The sequence below is a fragment of the Euleptes europaea genome, chromosome 10, assembly GCF_029931775.1.
Source record: "Euleptes europaea isolate rEulEur1 chromosome 10, rEulEur1.hap1, whole genome shotgun sequence".
NCBI lineage: Eukaryota > Metazoa > Chordata > Lepidosauria > Squamata > Sphaerodactylidae > Euleptes > Euleptes europaea.
The window spans coordinates 10023146-10042833 of NC_079321.1; the positions used below are offsets into that span (position 1 = coordinate 10023146).

The following is a 19688-nucleotide window of genomic DNA, read 5'->3' on the forward strand; positions in this document are numbered from 1 at the left end:
ATTCTCAAAATTCTGAATTTTGAGAATTCGGATGGGGAAAATGTGCATCTATTGAGTGGCAAATCCAAGGCAAAATCTCCCATGCATAAATGACTTATATGTTTTAAACTTGTGGATGTGTTGCTTATTTTGCAAGAGAGCATGCTGAAGCATAGGCAAGCCGGTTGTAGGCACAGTTGGTCTCCTTCAGTCCTATTATCTAGGCACAGAGAAGGACATCTTGAGTACAAATTAACTTTGGCAGAACCACTAGAACTGAATTCATGACCAACTTCTATTGAAGAAGAAGAAGAAGAAGAAGAAGAAGAAGAAGAAGAAGAAGAAGAAGAAGTTGAGGAGGAGGAGTTGGAGGAGTTGGTTTGGCTCATGTGGAGGAATGGGGAATCAAATTCGGTTCTCTAGATCAGAGTCCACCACTCCAAACCACTGCTCTTAACCACTACACCACAAACAGACAAAAACATGGCTTGCTCATTGTGCATGAATGCTGCCTCCCTTCCTCTCCTTGCTCATGGAATGTGAATGAAAACTTCAACAAGCAAAAACCGGTGAATATACAACAGGGTTATTAGTATTCCTCCAACCCTTCTATCATGTATAGCGAATGACCCATCTGTGATAAAGTAGAAGAGCCACAAAGAGCCAGTGTGGTGTAGCAGGCAAGAATGGTGGACTCTAATCTGGAGAACCAGGTTTGAATCCCCACTCCTCCACATTAGTGGGGGACTCTAATCTAATGAACCAGGTTGGTTTCTCTACTCCTCCACAAGAAGCCTTCTGGGTGAGTTTGGGCTAGTCACAGAGCTCTCTCAGCCCCACCTCATAAGGTATCTGTTGTGGGGAGACGAAGGGAAGGTAATTGAAAGCCAGAGTGAGACTCCTTAAAGGCAGAGAAAATTGGGGTATAAAAACCAACTCCTTCTCCTCCTCTTCTTCTTCTTCATCTGCTTGGCATGTAGAAGGTTATAAGAATATAAGAAAGGCCACGCTGGATCAGACCAAGGCCCATCAAGTCCAGCAGTCTGTTCACACAGTGGCCAACCAGGTGCCTCTAGGAAGCCCACAAGCAAGACGACTGCGGCAGCATCATCCTGCCTGTGTTCCACAGCACCTAATATCATAGGCCTGCTCCTCTGGTCCTGGAGGTCCCCGATTCAATCCGCCGAAAGCTCCAGCTAAAAGGACCAGGCAGCAGCTGATGTGAAAGACCTTCACCCAAGGCCTTGGAGAGCTGTTGCCAGTCTGCTGTAGCCCAGACTGACCTTGATGGACCAATGGTCTGATTCAGTGGAAGGCAGCTCTGTATGTACATATATGTAAATATATGATGTGGCAGTGAGTCCCGAAACAATTTTTGTTATTCCAGCCCCTCAATGTTTAAAGGATCTGGGGATAAGGATAAAGGTTTGTGATGAGGTGATACAGCAAATGTGAAAGGTTCAAAGAATGTTCCATTCACCCATTATGCAAATACATACTGGCTGGTCCAAGATAGTAAGACAAAGCGGAGCTTGTTTTCCTTATAATTTTTGCTTCTTGGCTTATGGAGAGAAGAGAAAGGTTATTATATGGGTTTACTGGGCAAACCTAGATTTTATAAATAATTGCCTGTCAGAATGTTCGAGATAGACAAATATACAGCAGACCAACAAAAACATGATCTGTCACATTTCTGAGAGAAATATATATTGAGTCTTCATTCTTTAGGACTGTAAGTGTACCAGCAAGAAAGAAATGCCAGAGCTTTTCCTGCTCATGATTTTGTAAAAATGTAAAATCTGGGAGAGACAGCTAGAGAAGGAATTTTTATTCCAGTTCTTCTGCCCTGTGTGCCTGCAGATCGAAACCAAATACAATAAATGCTGGTGTCCTTTTTAAAAAGTCTGGATGTTTACGGCAAGTGTATAATTTTCCATCATTACGGATGCCAAGGAAAATAAGAAATGATGATAAAAAGAAAACTTTAATCATACATTTCAACAAGCACAGACAGATCCGAAAAGTTTCTCTCGCTTTTTAATATGCTGTACTGCACATGATATTTTTATTTCGTTAACATGCAGATTAGATCCAGAAGAATGGCGTTCCAAAGCAGATTTTCTAAAGTAGAAGAAAGCCACTATGGACAGTCGAAAGTCATTGAGTAGACTGACTGCCAGGTTTCACAAAAACGGGAGCCACAATTTCAGATTTGAAAGTTGTCCTGAAAGGATGTTGGAGATTACACCATGGTCATTTGTGCATGGGAGTTTTACCTGAGGTTCATTGCTCGCTGGACCCACACTTTCCTGTTGGGAATCTCTGGACCGGCAGTCTCCAAGCCCAAATCAAGTCCCGCCCCTTTAAATGCTGCTTTTTAATTGGCTTACTTGTAGTGCTTACTGTGAGAGAAAATCCCCCCACCAACCCAATCGCCACATAAAAAAGCATTTTAAGAACAACAACATAAAAAACGGAGCAATCTGAAAGGAAGGGGGGGTTGAAATCCAAGCCTTTGTTTTAAAAAGATTTTCTTCTGCTCAGAAAGAGCTCCGAGGAAGCAGGAAGCAGGAAGCATTTCAATCCCCACCTCTGGACATGCTGCTTTGTAATTGGCTGTAAGCGAAACCAAGCTTGTGTGCCCCGCACTTTGCCTTCTGCATGGGGATTACACCCAGGCTTTGCTCAGGGAAATTGGAAGAGTCGAGTTAACAGAGGAATGGGAAGACCTGGACATTGCGAGGGCTGGGCACAAGGTCATCTCTAATGGACAGAAAACTCATACATAACTCCAAGGAACAACTGAGACAGACTGGAGGTGAAAGTGAGTGAAAGTACCCATGCATAAACGACCCATGAGTGATGGCTCTCAGTTGACTGTAAATGTCCCGGGTTGAATTCTTTACATCTGGGGCCTGGGTTATTAATTCTACTGCAGGTGCATTTGTCCATGGGTCACTATTGGTTTTTTTTAAATAGTTTCTGGTCCAGAATTACAGCCGGAGTTTTTCCCTGTTCCCCATAGAACTTGTGCTTCATTGCTACAGCCTTGGCATAGAAGAAAGAGAATCCTGTAGGGAAAACACAAATGGAATAGAAAGAAAGGCAATACATGAGATTGTCCGGGGAAGAGACCAGGTAGCACCAACTGAAAAGATACAAATACACGGTCTTTAGTAGAGCATAACTGGGATGGGATGGAGGTTTGATTCAAGGAAAAAAGAGAAGGGGAATGAGACCCAACCTGAAAAATAGATGCTGGGTACCCAAGGTTGGGTGGGATACATAAAATAAATAGATAAAGAAAATATCATTTATTTAAGGCGCTATGTTAGGATAAAAATTAGAAGAGTTGGTTTTTATATGCTGACTTTCTCTACCACTTAAGAGAGACTCAAACTGGCTTACAATCACCTTCCCTTCCCCACAATAGACACCCTGTGAGGTAGGTGGGGCTGAAAGAGCTCTAACAGAACTGTGACTAGCCCACGGTCAGGTCACCCAGCTGGCTTCATGTGGAGGAGTGGGGAATCAAACCCGGTTCTCCAGATCAGACTCCACCACTCCAACCACCGCTCTTAACCACTACACCAGCACAATGGCATATCAACATATTTAGATACCAACTAGTTGATAACTGCACACACATTTTATATGGGAGACGTATACAGCCCAATATAACAACTTGTAGACAATCTAACCAGATTGTCAAAGGCTTTCACGGTCAGAGTTCATTGGTTCTTGTAGGTTATCCGGGCTATGTGACCGTGGTCTTGGTATTTTCTTTCTTGACGTTTCGCCAGCTGCTGTGGCAGGCATCTTCAGAGGAGTAACACTGAGAGACACTGTCCTTCAGTGTTACTCCTCTGAAGATGCCTGCCACAGCGGCTGGCGAAACGTCAGGAAAGAAAATAATTGGAATAATTGCATAATTGGAAATATATCAATTGACCACTGAGGAAGACCAAACAGACCAAAACGCGTCTGGCATGTGGTTACAGTACATCAACCTAGGATATTCCTCAGTGGTCAATTGATACCCATGTAAAACATACTCATAGCTGAGACTTTCATCTGCTACTTCTGGGCTCATTACTTCTGTGCTTAACCACTGCACTTGTTTTTGTTTTTTAATTACACTGAACAACTAACTGCCTTCTTAGCTTGGCTGAAACAGCAAACGTGGTAATGAAAAAGCCCTCCAAAATTCTTCACTTGATTAGAAAAAAAGCAAGGACCATAGTCGGTTTCATGAACAACACAAATAACATCCTGGCTTTTAGGGGTGGGTGGGTGGTCCTAAATCTGCTTTATAAAAGGACATTTCAAAAAGGATGTGGGCAGAATCGAATGGGTGCAGAGGAGAGCGACAGGGATGATCGGGGCCTGGAGACCAAGCCCTATGATAGAAGGGAACTTTTAGTCTGGGGAAGAGGAGGTTAAGGGGGGACATGATGGCTCTCTTTAAGTATTTGAAGGGCTGTCACTTAAGAGGAGGGCAGGGAGCTGTTCCTGTTGGCACCAGAGGACAGGACTCACAAGAATGGGTTGAAACTGAGGGCGGAGAGGTACCGGCTGGATATTAGGAAAAATCTTTTGACAGTAAGAGTTGTTTGAGAGCAGAATCAGCTACCTAGGGAGGTGGGTGAGCTCCCCCTCCCTGGCAGTCTTTAAGCAGAGGCTGGACAAGCACTTGTCAGGGATGCTCTAGGCTGATCCTGCATGAAGCAGGGGGGTTGGACTGGATGGCCTGTACGGCCCCTTCCAACTCTATGATTCTATGGCATGTAGCAACAAACAAACCCCCCAAAAAGGCATATAAGTTGAAATGTGTGGGCTGTCAGCAATAAATCTATTGGAAAACTGGAAACTGTATGACCTGCTTTCTCATCCACCTACACAATATCCCAAACATCCGGTCGTTAATTAGCCGAGCGTTCCATCCAGAAAACATGAGCTGGGGCTGAGGGGGCCGAGAAGGAGAGAGTCAGCTAGTTGACAGTCACCAAAAACACACATACACACACACGCACAGGCGGTGGAGGGTTTTCATTATTATTTATTCCCCCCCTCCGTGAAGGGGACAAGGGGGGGGGAAATCACCTTAATATAACTCTGCCTTTCCGGTTGCTCTGGCCACATCCACATTAGCAAGCGAGAAAAGTCATCCCGTTTCTGCGGTAGGCGCTCTGTCAAAGAAAGAGAAAAATCTGCAATGAATTATCACGTCGACTTAAACAAGGGAAAGGGGGCAGAGAGCAGAGTGAGGCTTTTCTTCCTGTTTTGGAGACTCTTCTGGCTGCAATCTAATAGCGAGCTTAATCTGAACATTTCTGGTGGGGAAGTATTAGGCAACCGCTTTTTCTATTAAAAGATCCGTGTGGTTAAGCCAGCGGCTGGTGATTCTATTTCAACATGTGCAAATATACGACTTCCTATTTTGTTAATTACCTAATATATAAATAAATGGGGGTGTTTAAAATCACTATTATAGAATAGAATCATACTATCATAGCGTTGGAAGGTTCCACCAGGGTCATCTAGTCCAACCCCTGCACAATGCAGGAAATTCCGAACTACCCCCCACACCCCCAGTGACCCCTACTCCACGCCCAGAAGATGGCCAAGATGCCCTCCCTCTCATCATCTGCCTAAGGCCACAGAATCAGCATTGTTGACAGATGGCCATTTAACCTCTTCTTAAAAACTTCCAGGGAAGGAGAGCTCACCACCTCCCAAGGAAGCCTGTTCCACTGAGGAACCGCTCTAACCATTAGAAAATTTTTCCTAATGTCTAGACAGAAACTTTTGATTTAATTTCAACCCGTTGGTTCTGGTCCGACCTTCTGGGGCAACAGAAAACAACTCGGCACCCTCCTCTATATGGCAGCCCTTCAAGAACTTGAAGATGGTTATCGTATCACCTAATCTGTTCTTTATAAACTCGTGTGGTTTCTCTACCGTATACAAGATTCACTTCTGCCCGGAGCTACTTGGCTATTTTAGATTTCTCGCACAGTAATTTCACAATCTGGGATAATCTTTCAGTTATATAAACAATCCTCAGCAGCAGGACAATACCCATGCAGTCACCCATCACATAATCCACAAGACAGCAGCTTCTCCATGGTATCATAGTTTCTGACTTTTGATTTGTGTCGGGCACTTTGGAGAATGGGCAGAGGTGACCTCCAAAGACACTGCTACGGTGTGAAAAAGGCATACAATCACAACAATTACTGAGCTGTATTGGTTCATGGAAGGAGCCTTCTTGGTGTCTGTCATTCTTTTTAATACTGGGAAAGACATTCTGAGCTATTATCACACCATCAATATGCTATGTTTCATTGTAAGGTTGCCAGTCTCCAGGTACTGGGGGGAAAATTAGACACCACTGTACATATATCAAGAGATTTGGAAATTAGTACAGGAGCGAAAATACTATTAAACAAAGTGCAAAACTTTATAACTAGCTACGTGCAATGACATACCGTGTAGGACAATATATACAAAGGACCTACAACAATTGTTTACAAATATTCATATTCTCAATTGTCCCAAAGCTGAGTACAAAAATTCTTCTTATGCAGATAATGATCATGTAGTATGATGGATGCCACTAGTGGCAATTGTTGTAGGTCTCCAGGTACTAGCTGGGGAACTCCTGCTATTACAATTGATCTCCACGCGACAGAGATCAGTTCCCCTAGAGAAAATGGGTGCTTGGGCAATTGGATTCTATGGCACTGAAGTTCCTCCCCTCCCCAAACTCTGCCCTCCTCAGGCTCCGCCCCAAATATCTCCTGGTATTTCCCATCCTAGGGCTGGCAACCCTATTTCTTTGGTATCCCTGAGATAAAGCGGTGGAAAGACGGGAGAAGCTGGGAGAAATGATTTTCTTTAAACCAGATACACTGGGATTACTGTTCAACCGAGAGTTTTGAATAAACCTAAACCAGTTTTAGTTTGCCAAACTAAAACAAAACAAAACAATGCAACATGTCTATAATTCACAGCCAAAACAGATATGATGGGAAAGATTTTTAATTAAGATTTACTGTCTTTTTCCTTTAAAGAATAGCTAAATAGCAGCCCTGCTGGGGCTGCCAGGAAGATATGAGAAGGGTTGCTGGCTGGGAAGGCATTTAACCCTTTCCTCCAAGGCCTAATTCATTTTATGAAAAAAGTGCAGCACGCCATCATTATGGCTGTTTCACATCAATGTCTGGTTTAGCCCACAGAGCTGCAGGCAAGCAGGGGCTTCCAGTTCCGGTTTATAAGAAATACTTGGTACATCAAATAGAAAACGTCTCAGAAAGGATACAGCATTTCTTTTGGATCCAGCCAGTGTGGTGTAGTGGTTAAGAGAGGTGGTTTGGCGTGGTGGACTCTGATCTGGAGAACTGGGTTTGATTCCCCACTCCTTCTCATGAGCGGTGGGTGCTAATCTGGTGAACCGGGTTGGTTTCCCCACTCCTACACATGAAGCCAGCTGGGTGACCTTGGGCTAGTCACAGCTCTCTTAGAGCTCTCTCAGCCCCACCTACCTCACAGGGTGTCTGTTGTGGGGAGGGGAAGGGAAGGTCATTGTAAGCCAGTTTGATTCTTCCTTAAGTGGTAGAGAAAGTCGGCATATAAAAACCAACTCTTCTTCCCCTTCTCCTTCTTCTCACAGACAGGAAAGCAGAGACTGGGGGCCAAATGACACAATATGCCCAACATGTGCTGGGTCACGAGAGCGCAACTGCACTCAGCAGTCTGACATGGTGTAGTGGCTAAGAGTGGTGGTTAGGTGCGGTGGACTCTAATCTGGAGAACCGGGTTTGATTCCCTACTCCTCCACATGTGCTGCAGACACTAATCTGGTGAACTGGGTTGGTTTCTCTACACCTCCACATGAAGCCAGCTGGGTGACCTTGGGCTAGTCACAGTTCTCTTAGCCTCCCCCTCAACTTCCCCCACACCTCACAAGGTGTCTGTTATGGGGAGGGGAAGGGAAGGTGGTCGTAAACCAGTTTGATTCTTCCTTAAGTGGTCGAGAAAGTTGGCATATAAAAACCAACTCTTCTTCATCAGGGGAACTCACATTAGAAAGTGCTTGTTGGCTTGATGTGGGGAGGGGGGGAGCAGGAACATCCAGTTTCCCTCCTACCCTACTTTCGCCAGTTGAAAGGGTGGCAGGGGGGCTTTTTGCCCCCTTTCAATGGTGAAAGCAGGGAGGGAGAGAAACACTGTGCCAAGAGAAGTGCTTTTTAAGGTGAGTTCCCCCGATGTACGTCTGACTGTCGGTCTGGTTGGCAACTGTGACCTAACATGTGCCAGGCGTATCATGTAGTTATGCCCTGAGTGAGGATCCATAAATCACCACTAACATTTCCTCATAACCCAAAGCACATTCTGTGGAGGGGCTGTGGCTCAGCAGTAGAGCATCTGCTTGGCATGCAGAAGGTCCCAGGTTCAATCCCTGGCATCTCCAGTTAAAGGGACCAGGCAAGTAGGTGATGTGAAAGACCTCCGCCTGAGACCCTGGAGAGCCGCAGCCGGTCTGAGTAGACAGTACTGACTTTGATGGACCAAGGGTCTGATTCAGTAGAAGACAGCTTCATGTGTTCACATGTCCAATCAAGAAAAACAAACAGGTACTGGAATGATCTGTGCATATTTGCCCCCATGGGGCAAATGGCAACTTGTGTGTGTGTAGAGCGTTTCTGAGTCTACATAAGGAAAATGGGGCTAAAAACTCCTCTTGCACCCCCAAGTAGGTGCTCTGACCCAAAAGCAGAACAACAGTCTAGTTTATTAATTACTATGAGTTAAAGAATATAAGCTTGAACATACAGAGCACTTCAAATGGGGAGGGGGGAATGGAGACAATGTCATAAAACAAGGTTTTATAGCCTAGAGAGAACTATTCAAAGTTAGGTCAGACATTAACCATGTAAAAGAGATCCGCTCCACCACAACAACCACAAGTCCAACGATGTCAGAGCTTCGTAGCTGGCCCAAGCTATTAGAGCTCACATTTTGAATTTCATACAAAAATAATGCATTTACCTTCTTGACCTTGGGGTTTTAACAGTTTTATAACCACAGCGACAACCTTGAAAACACAAATACGACGCGTCTAAAGCTACTGTGCAGTTTATATTGAGATAAATGGACCCGGAGTATAAACTTGGATTCAGATTAAAGATAAATGGTTGAATTCTCCACTGTTCAGGAACGGATGTTTGGCTGCAACGGGCCCTCAAGTTTGATTCAAGTAACCTAGGAAACAATCAAGTCTGTTTCTCCAATATGTGAAACGGAGTGGCCTGTCTTCTAGGAGAGGGAAACACCTCCTCAAGTCATTCTATTTTACTGTATTTTGAAGCGGTTTTTTTCCTGTTTTGGTAACAGAGAAACAGCATAGCGCCAGGCTGCCCTTCAATTCTATATCATTGAAATGTGTGTGTGTTAAGTACCGTCAAGTTGCTTCCGACTCATGGCCACCCTATGAATCAAAGTCCTCCAAAATGTCCCATCTTTGACAGCCTTGCTCAGAAATGGCAAATTGAGAGCTGGGGCTTCCTTTATTGAGTCAGTCCATCTCTTGTTGGGTCTTCCTCTTTTCCTGCTGCCCTCAACTTTTCCTAGCATGACTGTCTTTTCCAGTGAGTCTTGCCTTCTCATGACGTGACCAACATACGATAGCCTCAGTTTAGTCATTTTAGCTTCTAGGGTCAGTTCAGGCTTGATTTGATATAAAACCCACTGATTTGTTTTTTGGGCGGTCCAGGGTATCCGTAACACTCTCCTCCATCACCACATTTCAAAGGAATCTACTTTCTTTTTATCAGGTTTCTTCAAAGTCCAGCTTTCACACCCATACATAGTAACAGTAATCATTGAAATACCACCTCAAAAAGATCTGGAACAAAAACTATTCCGATGGCAGACTTATGATGCAATTTCTGGAGAAAAGTTGGATTCGGGAATTGATCTAAATGAAGTAAAATCTGATGTATCTCTTGAATGGGCTACAAATATCATTGCCAGGCCTTCAGCCATTGCAGGAGACATCCCGGCAACCTTGTTCTTTGCCCGCAGGGGGGAACGGACGGGGGCGTGAGCTGGGATTGCACCGGTGTGCCAGTCCCTGCCCCCTCATTGCTCCCGGGGGGTGCCGGGTGCCACCTGGCAACCCTAGCTACAGCAAACAAAAGCTTTCGCTACAATAACTCTTATTAGTTTTCGAAATACTGCTGGCTTTTATTTGCTTCTACCATAACACACTCATGTGGCCTCCCCCATGGGCACTGGAAGGCATGCTCGGGCATGTATTGGGCCTCAGGCCAATTGAAGCAAGGGTCCTGATCCAATAAAAAAAATACGCTGAGCCTACTAGATTACTTCTTAGAGCCAGTGTGGTGTAGTGGTTAAGAGCGGTGGACTCTAATCTGGAGAACCAGGTTTGATTCCCCACTCCTCCACACGAGTGGCGGACTCTTATCTGGTGAACCAGGTTTGTTCTCCTGCTCTTCCACATGAAGCCAGCTGGGTGATCTTGGGCTAGTCACAGTTCTCTCTGAACTCTCTCAGCCCCACATACCTCACAGAGTGTCTGTTGTGGGGAGAGGAAGGCAAGTCGGTTTGATTCTTTTTAAAAGGTAGAGAAAATCAGCACATAAAAACCAACTCTTCTTCTTCTTCTTGATGTGGAGCAGTGGGGAATCAAACCCAGTCTCCAGAGACCACTGCTCTTAACCACTGCATCACATTGGCTCTCCAGGTTCAGAAGAGGGGTTAGAGCTGAGAAGCAACAGAGTCGAGAGGAGCTTCTTGCTTTCCCCGAGTGGCTTTTCTGCTGCAAATTCACCCCAAGCCGATTGTGCCCCCTGTAGGGTTACAGACCCTGACCAAGCCGGCTGAGGCCAGCCTGATCTCATCAGATCTCAGAAGCTAAGCAGGGTCAGTCCTGGTTAGTATTTGGATGGGAAGACAACCAAGGAAGTCCAGGGTCACGAAGCAGAGGCAGGCAATGGCAAACCACCTCTGAACATCTCTTGCCTTGAAAACCCCAAGGGGGTCACCATAATTTGGATGCGACTTGACAGCAAAGGGGGGGGGAAGGATTGCAGAGGCAAGCATGCACTTGGAACCTCATGGGAAAGAGCGGTTAGTGGGAGGGGGCAATTTTAAACACCCAGCAGCCCACAGTGAAAGCATTAAGGATCCCCCTCCCCACGGCACCTCTGCTCCAAATCACTCTCCAGAAGGAGTTCGGGTGGACTGTAATTAAATATGAGCAGCCAATGCGATGCAGCGACAAAAAAGGCTAATGCGATCTTGTGGTGCATCAACAGAGGCATAACATACAAATCTCAAGAGGTCATAGTCCCACTGTACACTGCATTGATCAGGCCGCACCTGGAGTATTGTGTGCAGTTCTGGAGGCCTCACTTCAAAAAGGATGTGGACAGAATGGAGCAGGTGCAGCGGAGAGCGACGAGGATGATCAGGGGCGTGGAGACCAAGCCCTACGAGGAAAGGCTGAGGAAGTTGGGAATGTTTCATTTAGAGAAGTGGAGGTTGAGGGGGGGACATGATTGCTCTCTTTAAGTAATTGAAGAGCTGTCCCTTAGAGGAGTGCAGGGAGCTGTTTCTGTTGGCAGCAGAGGATAGAACTCACAATAATGGGTTTAAATTGAGGGCGGAAAGGTACCGGCTGGATATTAGGAAAAGTTTTTTTTACAGTAAGAGTGGCTACGTAGGGTGGTGGTGAGCTCCCCCTCACTAGCCGTCTTTAAGTAGAGGCTGGAGAAGCACTTGTCAGGGATGCTCTAGGCTGATCCTGCATTGAGCAGGGGGTTGGACTAGATGCCCTTTATGGTCCCTTCCAACTCTATGATTCAATTATTCTATTCAGCCTGATCTTTATAACTGGGCCCTTTGGCACTCCGCTCTTTCCTCACCATCAGGCATTTCTATGGGTTGATAATAGAAAATCTGGAGGACAGACTTTGTTGCTCTTCTTACAAAGGGAAGGAATGCAATAGAAAGAGAGAGACCACTTGAGTCCTGGATAAATATTTCTGTTAACTGTAATCTCAATTCGAGTACATTTATTTTGTGTCACACAGAAGCCCCAAACGCCAAATTGCACTTCCTTTCTGAACAATGCCGCTCATTCTTCATCATCATTTAACTGTAGCGTAACTTCATTTCTCTATAAATTGACACTTCTTGAGTGTGGTTTGACCAAGAAGGCCAGGGGAAGTAACAGCGGTAACTTATGAAACGCTTTTAGGGGGAGGTGACATTCTGTATGTACAAGCAGGCTATGAATCTGTCCACAATAACTTGTTTGATATGAAGAGGGTTTACGAAATCCAGAGTCAATGTTCCGAAGTAAAATGGAAAGAAGAAGCTGAGAGAGAGGAGGGTGTTTGTAGGTTCCGGAGTATTTGGAATGGAATGAAAGAGTGAAAGCAACATCCCTTTCCCGGCCTGCTAGTGTTTCATCCAAAAAATGGCTCCAGTATAACGGGCAAGATGCCCTCCTCTGCTTTTAAAGGAAATTTATTTTTCCCAGGGCTGCTTGCAAATAAGTTGTTCAGGTATACCATTTGTACTTTTGGTTTAACTCTGTACCCCATAAATGTCTCAGTTTAGCCAGAACAACCCCATGTTTCAGGGGGGAAGCCACGCTTTCCAATATATGTCTTGATTTTAAAGCAATGGTATAGTTTGTTTGCATGCACTAAAGATTCATCACATCAGTATTGCATCCATCCGTCTCTCTCCCCCTCTCTCTCACTGCCTCCCAAACGTAGAGTATTTAATTATGTGATGTAAAGAGCCTCCAAAATCAATGGCCACGTTCCATGTGCACACGACTGTAGAGCAAATTTGTTTCTTCTGATTGTTGTTTAAAGTTTACATTTTAATAGTTCTTATGGCCTTCTGCATGCCAAGCAGATATTGAAGAACAAGAAGAAGAAAAAGAAGAAGAAGAGGAAGAGGAAGAGTAGTTGGTTTTTATACCCCAATTTCCTCTAACTATAAGGAGTCTCAAACTGGCTTACAATCTCCTTCCCTTCCTCTCCCCACAACAGACACCTTGTGAGGTAGGTGAGGCTGAGAGAGCGCTAAGAGAACTGTGACTAGCCCAAGGTCACCCAGCTGGCTTCAGGTGTAGGAGTAGGGGAAACCAACCCGGTTCAGCTGAAACAAAAAAGTCTTCCGTGCATTCCTGAGGGGGGCAGTGCTCCTCCACTAGTGCAGTCTCCCCGTGGTGCAGACCACGGCGGAGACTAGCGGTGCCGGTGTGTGTGTGTGTGGGGGGCATTCCCAGGGCAGGCTGGGGGGGAGGAGCTGCCGGTAGGCAATTTCCTCTCCCTTTTGCCCCATTATGCCGGCGCCAAGAACAGCGTTGCTGCACATGCTTTTTAGCAGGCACAGCCTTGCTGTTCTCTATGGGGTGAAATGCCCCATATAACAAAAACAAAATACGCGAAAAGGCTTTTTTGTGTTTTTCAGCATAGGGTGAACAGTTTTAGGAGGCGGCTTGCCTGCACCTTCTCCCCGCCGTTCCCGTACGCCGAATCTCGGGAATGCACGGTTAATCTGCCAGCAGAAGACAGTGACAGCAGGGGACAGATTAATTTCCCTGGGGAGGGAATTCCATAATTTTGGTGCCACAACTGAGAAGGCCCTTACTTGGGTTATCACCCACTCAGAGGACAGGGTCACCTCAAACAGAGCCCCAGAAGGTGATTGTAATGTTCGTATGGGTTTGTATGGGAGTAGGTGGTCCTTAAGGTATGGAACCGTGTGCAGATACTTTGCACGCAGTGAGACTGTATTGCACTAATGGAACCATATGCCAGGGAGGGGGTGTTAACATATAGGGACGCATAGGCCATTAATGTTCGCTGTTTTGTCCGGGGAAACTCCCGGGCATGCAGCGAATTGACCATGTCAACACGCATGGCGATCTCTGGCCTGCACGTTCGACCCAGCCCATCCCGGAGCTTCCCCGAGTTTTAAGTTGCTCTGATATTGCAACTTTAACCCAAACTCCGCTACAAATGCGAGAACTTGCCAGAGCATATAGCTTCCGGGTCGACTCCCTGCCACCTTTGTCCGCCTTCCCACTGCCTGCTTCCCCTCACCTCCAGTAGGCCGGCATGCTGTGCGGAGTGCGGAGCTGTGCCGCCGCCTCCACCCAACCCTGGACACCGTGCCTCTCTCTCTCCCCAGCAGTGTGCCTTATTGGTCCATGTGTTCAATTTTTTGAATGTGTGATCGATAGGGGCACTACAGAGGTGGGACAAACAATACAAAAATGGACCATGCATTAATGGCCCCCAACAGATGCAATCACAACATTTTTGGGAGGAGGGGAATCACTGCTCTTTCTGCAGAGTTCCTGTTAGCAGCTACTATGTCTTCTGCTCAACCATGAGACAATCTCTGGCCTCAGTCAGTCCTTGGAGGCCAGCTTCAGAGCAAGTCTAGCCTAATTCTCCTTCCCGATCCTCTGCTTCCTTTGCCTGGCGTTGCATCAAAAGCATTTCGCAAACGTTGTTCCCAGGGCTTGGTCCAGTATCATCGCGAAGAAGAAAAACAAACCAACAAGACCATGGCATCTGCTCCAGTAAAAAAACCGAGGTGCGGGAAGAAAGCCTCCACATTTGCCAAAAGGAGAGAGAAGAAAAACGGGGAGGGAAAGAACGGTCATTTTAAAATTTCTCAGAGGCTACTGTAAACAATGGCGAGAGAGTCTTAAAAAAATATGGAGCTATAAAACAATACTTGGCAGTCGCTTCTGCAAAACAAACAGATTGATGCAAAGTTCTCCCCACCACTGCCACAAATTTTAATAGACTTATTTTTCTGAGGAAGAGAACTTCTGGAAATAAAGTTAAGCTGGAAGCCTTAAGGGAGACATACAGTGAAAGAACGCGACGGCAAGGTTGCGTTTTATGCAAAAATCAAGGAACTGCATAAAAATTCAGACATGGACTCTGCTAACACAAGACCTCCCACTGAGTACAGCCAAAGATTATTCCGTACAGCGCGTCACGGCCTGATCAGGCCCTTTGTGAAATGCAGCTGCTTCAGTTTTCAGCAAGCTTACAAACATTTATTTGGGGTTGCTGCTCCAGCCAGGGCCAGACAAATGAACCTGTGTCCTCGATATTGTTATTCCTGACAAATTTGGTCGAGGGTTTTAAGGCAATTTGCTCGGGAAAGAAACAGCGTGGTTCAGAAAACCGAGCCCAGGAAGGGGGAGGCCTGCAACAGCCAAAAGATGCTAGGATTTAACATTCGCTTCGCTGTGTGGCCTCAGAAAGACCACTTACCCCTTGACGATGTTTCAGTTCCCCTGTCTTTAAAAAGGTGATTCTGTTACTTTCCAAGGGTGTTTCGCCAGATTACAAGGAGCATGTTTGTTTAATGCTTTCAAAATGCAGCATGTCGTATAACGATTATTTGCATCGGGCTGTGTTTCTCTCCCCCCCCCCCCACCATTGTTTCTTATGGCCAACTCCCAGGATTACTGAAGAGGATGTCGAAATAGGCCGCTACTGGGTTACAGGAGTGGAAATTTTCACGTAAGCAACTGAAAGAGGCTGGAGAGAAACAGATATCTTCCGTTAGATGCTACAGTTTACTGGGGCAAAGATTTTCATTCTCTTTTCTATCATCACAGCATTCATGCATACATGATTAAAGCAAATATTCCAGGGCTCTGGCTCAGTGGAAGAGCCTCTGCTTTGGACGCAGAAGGTCCCAGGTTCAATCTCCCCATCTCCAGCTAAAAGGATCAGGTTGTAGGTGATATGAAAGACCTCTGCCTGAGATCCCGGAGAGCCAATGCCAGTCTGATGAGACTGTATGGACTTTGACAGACCAAAGGTCTGATTCAGTATAAGGCAGCTTCACATAAGTATTGTGTTCAGTTTGAGGCACTACAGTTTAAGAAGGATGTAGACAAGCTGGAATGTGTCCAGAGGAGGGCAATAAAGATGGTGAGGGGTCTGGAGACCAAGTCTTATGAGGATAGGTTGAAGGAGCTGGGTATGTTTACCCTGGAGAGGAGATGACTGAGAGATGATATGATAACCATCTTCAAGTACTTGAAGGGCTGTCATATAGAGGATGGGGCCGTGTTGTTTTCTGTTGCCCCAGAAGGTCAGACCAGAACCAATGGGTTGAAATTAAATCAAAGTGTTTCCGTCTAAACATCAGGAAGAACTTTCTAACCATTAGAGCAGATCCTCAGTGGAACAGGCTTCCTCGGAAGGTAGTGAGCTCTCCTTCCCTGGAGGTTTTTAAGCAGAGGGTAGATGGCCACCTGTCAGCAATGCTGATTCTATGACCTTAGGCAGAAGATGAGAGGGAGGGCATCTTGGCCATCTTCTGGCCATGGAGTAGGGGTCACTGGGTGTGTGTAGAGGAGGTAGTTGTGAATCCCCTGCATTGTGCAGGGGGTTGGACAAGATGACCCTGGTGGTCCCTTCCAACTCTATGATGTGTTCATTGTGTATATAATTCATTCTTGGGATGTTCTGATCTTATAAAAGGTGTGCTCAGTTTATCATATGTTCATTCTTACTTTCTCTTTAATCTGAGAAGTCTTGCTTGTTGGGAAAAGAAACCCCCTTCCAGTACTTCTGGCATAGAAAACTGTTCTGCAAATGGAGAGATTTTCTCAGGCTCGAAGGCCCTTCACTGGCAGAGGCTGTGGGTGTGGCCAGTTCTATTACTGACTGATGTGCTCAGTTTCCAGTGAGACTCTCATTCACCAAAACAGTGGGAGGTAAGAGGAGTTAAGGTAATGTATCACTGGTTGCCAGTGGTGGAGATGGGAAGTAGTTTTTTAAAAAAAGCAAAAAGCAAAAGGAATATACTATTTCAATCAAAGTCTGAAATTTGTAGAAGTGGTTTTGGTCTCAATATAGAAAAAATATTTATCCAAGAAACTCCTACTCGGGTGCGAACATCCTACTTCTACTGGGATTTTGTTTGGCAAAGCACTGGGAAAGAGTGGAAGCGAATACAGAACATGTCTATAAACAAATATATTTTTTTAGTACAGACTGACACATTCGCGAGAGCGTTGCTGTGACCGTTAGGGTAAAACTATTTCCGAGATGGATTTCCTTTTGTGAGTCTTCTAATTTACTCAATCCACCCCATTTTTTCCATGTGCTGAGGGGTTTGGGTACTATTTCAATCAGTCCTGGGGAGGCAGGGGTTTGATGGCCTGTATCCCCCCCACACTTTTCACAACCACCTTCTGGTCAAGTCACTTCCACTCTCTGAAAAGCAGGGTGGTGCTGAATGGGCCAGAGGTACTTTTTAAAAATAAAAATGCTACCTGCATGATGCGGGAGTGTTATCCTGTTAAGAGTGCAAACAGCAGTACCACTCAAGCAGGCTATTTCAAGGCCTTCTTGCTGAACCCTTGAAAATGTTTGTTTTTAAAACCAGGATAGATTTTGTGAGTGTGTGTGCCGTCAAGTCACAGCTGACTTATGGTGACCCCGTAGAGTTTTCACGGCAAGAGACGTTCGGAGGTGGTTTGCCACTGCCTGCCTCTGCGTCACGACCCTGGTGTCTCTTGGAGGTTGCCCATCCAAATTCTAACCAGGGCCGACTCTGCTTAGCTTCTGAGATCTGGGGCTATTCAGGTCAGGGTTCAGGATAGATTACAGAGCAATTGGTCAAGTCAAGTTTATTAATACTGTCTATTTGACGAGCTAGAAGTTAGTTTATCATATTGTCCAACTTGATAAAACTGTAAAAACTGTTACAAATTACAAAAAATTGATTTAAAAAATCTGGTATTAATATGATATACAAAATTAGTGCATGACACAAAAGTGACATGCCAATTTAAGATTACTAAAAATATAAAAGTAGAAAAGAGTTTAACCGTTTTTTCCACCCTATTTTTGCAAATTTTAATTGCAATGGCACAGAATTTAGCAGTTGATTGGATCGAAAATATGATCAATTAGATTTAATTCCGGATGGACGATTTTTTACCACAACTAAAAGAACACAAAAGAAATCAGCCAATGCTAGGGTTGAAAGGAACTCCTTGCTGAACTGCATGAAAATTACGTATCCAAAGTCTGCTTTGTAACAAATGTCAATCCCACACCTTCCCTGCTGTCATGAGCGAAAACATACGAGGCTCAAATGGGACTAGGCCCCCAAAACCGCTACGGCGGCACCCACTGGTCCGAAGACGCAGCTCTCATCTTGCTCATTTACTTTCGATTGCAAAGCAGTTTGTGGTAAGTCTTGAATGTCGTATTTTTAGTCCTACAGTAGCTCCCAAACTGCCGCGGGTTTGTGGGTTTTAAAACAGACTCTTAACATCACTGATGTGGCATTTCATTTTCGGTAATTGATATTAATTTTCAGGTTGTGCTGTTGGCTTGAATCTGAAGAGCTCTCTGAGGACTGCATCTAAAAGGTCCACAGTAAAATGGTATCATTTTGTTTCCTTTTATTTTTGTCTTTTTTTGGGGAGGGAGGGGGAAATTTAAGCCGCCATTGACTCTCCCCCCCCTCCTTGTTCCTCTTGCATTCAATTTTGACCCAGCACAATACGAAGCATTAACGTCTGTCTGGCTGAAACAATTATTTGGGCATTTCGGCAAGTGGCCGAGGTCTGGAAATCTGGTGATAATCAACATCTCCACAAACTCAAGTTGATACATTGGACCTGTATTACACACTTTAAAGTGACTATGAAAACAGCAGCACATTTATTTATGGGGAGATGCTATGCCAACAGAAGATGCTTTCCATATGTAGAGCAGAAGGCCACAAGCAACCCCTTCACCATTGTTCTCGCCGTAGAAATCATCCAGAGAGGACTGCCTCCCCTTCCATTGTGCAGCAGAGGAACAAACCAGTTCTCATAAGGTGAGGAGGAAAATGCACACGCGCACCATATTCACAGTGGCATTTCCAGGATTATTTAGAAAGCTGTGCTTAGAAACACTGAAAGACACATAAAAATCAGGGATTTCTACTCATGTGCTGGTAGAAGTTTAGGCTAGGGTTGCCAGCTCCAGGTTGGGAAATACCTGGGGATTTTGGGGGTGGAGCTTGAGGAGGGCATGGTTTGGAGAGGGGAGGGATTTCAATGCCATAGAGCCCAATGGCCAAAGCGGCCATTTTCTCCAGGGGAACTGATCTCTATCGGCTGGAGATCAGTTGTAATAGCAGGAGATCTCCAGCCACCACCTTAGGGTTGCCAACCTCCAGGTACTAGCTGGAGATCTCCTGCTATTACAACTGATCTCTAGACAATAGAGATCAGTTCCCCTGGAGAAAATGGTCGTTCTGGCCACTGGATTCTATGGCATCGAAGTCCCTCCCCAAATGCCGCCCTCCTCAGGCTCCGCCCATAAAATCTCCCGCCGGTGGCGAAGAGGGACCTTGCAACCCTATACCACCTGGAGTCTGGGAACCCATGTTTAGGTGTAGAACTCAAACACATTATGTATATGTGATGTTTCCTTACAACCACAGGGGTCAGAATTTGTAGAGATTTTCCTTTTATCATTCTGGCAACTCATGGAACTGGGTATGAAAATGTCTTGCGACCAAAAGACACAGGCAATACAGTTATCAGGAGCTACCAATTGTCCTTTTGCAGAGGTTTTCATAAACACTGCTAAGACCGCTGAAGACAA

General features: G+C 45.3%; 1 protein-coding gene across 1 annotated transcript in view; it reads right to left on the reverse strand.

Moving 5' to 3' along the window:
* Window positions 1-5067: 5067 nt before the first annotated feature.
* The window catches only part of SUPT3H (SPT3 homolog, SAGA and STAGA complex component), a 91660-nt gene continuing 77039 nt past the window's right edge, over window positions 5068-19688 (reverse strand). The window contains exon 9 of the mRNA XM_056856380.1: window positions 5068-5168. Within this exon, the coding sequence (XP_056712358.1) occupies window positions 5127-5168 (42 nt within the window). The 3' untranslated portion in view covers window positions 5068-5126. The remainder of the gene's footprint in view (window positions 5169-19688) is intronic.